The following is a 4,419-nucleotide window of genomic DNA, read 5'->3' as shown; positions in this document are numbered from 1 at the left end:
CCACAGTCTACATGAAGCTTCCTTAGCAGCCCAAGGTTGGAATTCTCCCACCTGAAGTGATAAAGACATGATGTCACTACTTTTTCTAGAGTCAACAGACAAAAGTAGAGACTTTTTACTTCCTCTATAAGTCTTTTTAACTCATTCGTAACTCATAAGACATTCTAGTTTTTTTATAAATGCATTCATTGATATCAGTCAACAATTATTTTAGATATTAATTAAATATGCTTTTTTTGTCTCCTGAAAAATTGTATAAAACTCACTTGGACAATGACTATATTATCATGGCATTATTAATATTTTGAGACTCATAATAAACCAAATGGATTGGCCAGCCTTTAGAGTCAGTGGGAAAATCATATACAAAATTTAATTCTCGAAAAAATTATACTTAATAATATATTATATACAATTTACAAATAAATTTAAAACACTGTTGCTAGTTTAAGGTCTAGGTTTTTTGGGCAAAGAGCCAAAAGCTGATATAACTGTTCCCTTTGTGCCTGTTGTAGAAGTTGTCAATGATGGTTGAACTAACCCAGCTGGTTGAATGTTTTTGTTTGACACTGATCCTCCACCTGGCTGATCCCATTTGCTTTTTCTTTTTTTGTCATCGTCTACCTTCTTAGTACCGCTTAGAAGTTCTACTACCTTTCCTTTTCTTTCCTTATCACGTTTGTCCATTTCAGCTTTTTGCACTTTTGCTAACTCTTCATAGTAGGATTCTTTATTCCATTTAAGGGGGTCATATATTGAAGGGGGATAGTTTGTACCTGAAACAAATTAAAAACATTTGATTTAATAAGCATAATAAATCAAGGCAGACTTATAAGACACTACAATTGGCAAGTTAAGACAGGTTTGTTTACTCTCTCCTGCTGTCACCCACTATCTAGCTTCTTCAAATTTAAATTTTTTTTTAAACTGTTGTCCTTTGTCTAGTGTTGTGTAAATGCAGAGTAGTTTAGCTCTGAGAGCTAAAGTACTTTAATAAAAAACTGTGCTTGATATCTGCCTTTTATTTGATTAAAGTTCATTAGATAAGACTTTGAATACAATCAAGACAAAATTAGAGAGTGATGGTACATGTATCATTTCTATTGATTAATTCATTTAACAGTAACTAGAATCTACCACAAAATATTTCGTAAAAATTTCTTTCTATACATAAATTTTTGTACAGAAACTTTTGACCTGAAATAAAAAGTGAGACATTTACAATACTCATAAATATCTTGCACTGTTTTTGGAACCTAATGGACTATGATCAAATAAGTTGAAAAAACAATCTAATGTGGCCAAACAATCTAATTAAATCTACACAACTTCCTAGTTCTTACCTAATTCATTTAGATCACAGAATTGTATTAGTTTTTCATAAATACTAGGATTCCTAAATTCTTTCTTTCTTTGAATATGAGCATTCATATCCATTTGTTGAGTTAACATTGTCTCATGCAATTTAGTTATTTTATCCTGCAACTCAATGGAACAATGGCCAGGAGGTTCTGGAGGAATCATGCTATCTGCTTCTTTAGAATTATTATTTTCTCGGCTGTTTTCAGTCATTATAATAACTTCGTGTGGTATATCTTCAACGTCACCCTCTTCATCAGAGACAATTGTATCGTCTTGATAAGATACCAACTTAGCGACCTTTGATGTTATTTTAATAGGAGCAGGACTGATGGGTTGTGGTGAAGAATTACTAGATCGGTAGCCTTCTGGTGTGTTTGGAGAGCCCATTGTTACTTCTCTCTCCGTGGAATTTTCTTTTTGGTCTTCATGATCTTCTTCGCCTTCTGAATCTGTATATGTAGCAGTTAAAGAGGCTAGTGCCGAAGTCATGTTATCTAGAGAGTTGTATCAAGATAATCAAATTGTATTGTTTTAAATTTACAGAAAAATTGCTACAGATTATTGCTGCTTCAATACATAAACATAACGTTTGAAAGTTGAAACGAAACAGGAATTGAAAGTTGACATTGACAGTTAAATTTTGTTGGTTATTATACTCTTCCAAAACTGAGCCTTGGTAGTCTATGTATTCAAATAGGATGTTCCATTTCCATTATCTATCTTAGTAAACCACATGTTAAACGAAGTAATTCAGTAATATATTACTAATTAATTGCGATAGAAATGACTTAATTTTTTGGCAACTGTTTTAATATAAAATAAAAGATTTGTATTTAAGAATATTCTTCTCTTGGCTATTACGTTTTCTGGCCCCGTATCACGGGTTATACAATCTTATTTATATTATTGTATTAAATGTCACAAAATTAATTCACTTTAGAGTAGATTTTCTCCTTAATGAGAGAAATTAAAGTTATTTAAAAGATCTATTCGAATAGAATTTTTTATTTATTATGGTTGAAGCTAGAGCCGAAGAAATATCCAACGCTAGTAACAATACAAAGGTAAATTTTCAAGTGTTCATTTTATAAGATGTCTTCTCTAATATAAACGTTTTAGGTAAAAGCAACAAATAATAAACCCAAGTCAGTATATTCTTGGAATGTTGTTGATGTACAGAAATGGTTAAGACGACATTGCAGTGATTATTATCAGTTATATGTTGAAAATTTTACCCAACATGATATAACTGGTAGATCTCTTTTAAGGATCAATGATAATTCTCTTCTTCGACTTGGCATAACAAATGATATACACAGAGAAGCGATATGGAGGCAAATTTTAAAACTTCGCCTGAAGACTGATATTGTAGAAATTAGAGATATACAAAGACGTAACCTTAATACCATGTATTATGATAATTCTATAGTTTAAAATTTGTAATAATTATAATTGGCTCAAGCAATTAGTAGATACGCTTTTAAGTGTCTGTATAAATTATTATATGCTATGGATATTTGAAATCAAGTAAATTTGTCTTATAGAAAGTAGTAATCCACAATGTTATATAATTTTATCAATTTTATGAGCAGCCCTTAGGGATTAGTGAACAAGAAATATCTAAGGAGAGAAACTGAAATATAAAAATAACAAGATTAATGCTTAGCATGCTACTTGTAACAATAACAGAATGGAAAATTAATTAAATAAACAATTAGGACACTTGTAACAATAAACGATTAGTTCACAGTAACTCAGTTATTCAATGCATGCATAGGTGAAATGTGAATCCATTGGAAGCATTCTGCAATAGCCCTTCCTTAACTGATCATACAGATAATCTATCACTGTATTGCTAGCTTGTTCTTGGGTCCTAGGTGATGGATATGAAGTAACCTATTCTATTCATAATCTAGTTATACCTTTTGATGTCTACTGTTTCACAATTTTTTTCAGAATAGAAGTAGAGATGTTTGGAAAAATTATAGATTTTTAAACAATATGGAATGTCAGGTTTATTGGTGGAGCTCTGCAGGGGCAGAATGGGGGAAAATACTTAATCTAATGCTTTTGAATTCTGATTTTGACAAACTTACCAGTTTCACTGATTTATATGAGTGGTCATAAGAAGAGCAGATGGAATATACACTATAAAAAAGGAGAGGAGAGTGGTGGATCTTTGGAAGCAGGCAGAAATTCAGAAATTTTCCTGAGTGATAATGATGGCTTGTTTGTGAAAAATATACTTATTCTTTTGATCCTCTTTTTTAATACATTTAATACAAACTCTAGATTTACCATCAGTAGACATTTAGGAACAGAAACTTGAAAAGCTTTAAACCATTTAAATATCTGGACACTTAAAGAAATAATTGAAGTTAAGGAATAATTTAGAAGTTCCATACTAAAAACAGTTGTAAGACATTTATCTGTTTGTTCTGTGTAGGTATGGGTTTTGATAAAGATCAGTGGGAACACTGTTTTGTGAAGGGGAGATGCTTAAGAATTAAATTAAGTTATCCAGGTACATGGTGTTTGTGGAGTGATAAAAGTTTAGCATGATACTGTTTTAACATTCGACCTGGTGAAATATTTGATCACAAAGGTTTTGTTTTTTTTTATAAATACAAATATATCTTTTTATATTATCAATTCGGATTACATTATATAAATAAAGATTTCGGAGACTGAGTTTTTTTTATTATTTTATTTTTCTACAAGCAAAATAGGAACAGTACTCGAAAAATTCTAAACACTAGAACTTGATACCTACAATGCTTTTGTGGAATACCTAATTAATGATTAGGATATTATTTCCGCGATAAATTTTGTGTAGTAATAGTCCAGGAAATATGCGAAAAATATAAATTTCTTACATTATTACCCAACTTTGTTAGTCCTATAATCAATAAACGATTGTCATAAACCTTAGTTAATATATTTTTTTGAGAATTAACAATAAATGTATCGATAAATATTTCATTTATGTTCATCACATGTTCCCCCTTCCCTTCAGAAATCGTTTTCAAAATTTTGAAATTTGTTTTTTTTGTGCTA

At 30.5% G+C, this 4,419-nt stretch overlaps 2 protein-coding genes across 2 annotated transcripts; one reads left to right on the top strand and one right to left on the bottom strand.

The window, feature by feature from the left end:
• Positions 1 to 371: 371 nt before the first annotated feature.
• LOC140441258 (SAP30-binding protein) lies at positions 372 to 1,982 on the bottom strand. Its single transcript, XM_072531869.1, has 2 exons — positions 1,344 to 1,982; positions 372 to 776 (listed from the first exon to the last, which is right to left on the bottom strand). Exons 1-2 carry the CDS (start codon positions 1,849 to 1,851, stop codon positions 448 to 450), a joined length of 837 nt encoding a protein of 278 aa, XP_072387970.1. The 5' UTR covers positions 1,852 to 1,982; the 3' UTR covers positions 372 to 447.
• Positions 1,983 to 2,146: 164 nt separating this feature from the next.
• Positions 2,147 to 4,053, top strand: ave (sterile alpha motif domain-containing protein aveugle). Its single transcript, XM_072520495.1, has 2 exons — positions 2,147 to 2,426; positions 2,482 to 4,053. Exons 1-2 carry the CDS (start codon positions 2,376 to 2,378, stop codon positions 2,794 to 2,796), a joined length of 366 nt encoding a protein of 121 aa, XP_072376596.1. The 5' UTR covers positions 2,147 to 2,375; the 3' UTR covers positions 2,797 to 4,053.
• Positions 4,054 to 4,419: the final 366 nt, after the last annotated feature.

This window comes from Diabrotica undecimpunctata, chromosome 1 (assembly GCF_040954645.1).
Source record: "Diabrotica undecimpunctata isolate CICGRU chromosome 1, icDiaUnde3, whole genome shotgun sequence".
Lineage (NCBI taxonomy): Eukaryota > Metazoa > Arthropoda > Insecta > Coleoptera > Chrysomelidae > Diabrotica > Diabrotica undecimpunctata.
Note: the sequence above shows the minus strand (reverse complement) of the source record. Positions and strands in the feature narration are given on the sequence as shown.

Coding starts and splice junctions, on each gene's coding strand:
- ave (XM_072520495.1), top strand. CDS start 2,376: ATGGTTGAAGCTAGAGCCGAAGAAATATCCAACGCTAGTAACAATACA. Junction 2,427..2,481: donor ACGCTAGTAACAATACAAAG/GTAAATTTTCAA, acceptor TAAACGTTTTAG/GTAAAAGCAACAAATAATAA.
- LOC140441258 (XM_072531869.1), bottom strand. CDS start 1,851: ATGACTTCGGCACTAGCCTCTTTAACTGCTACATATACAGATTCAGAA. Junction 777..1,343: donor CTGTGATCTAAATGAATTAG/GTAAGAACTAGG, acceptor AATTTGTTTCAG/GTACAAACTATCCCCCTTCA.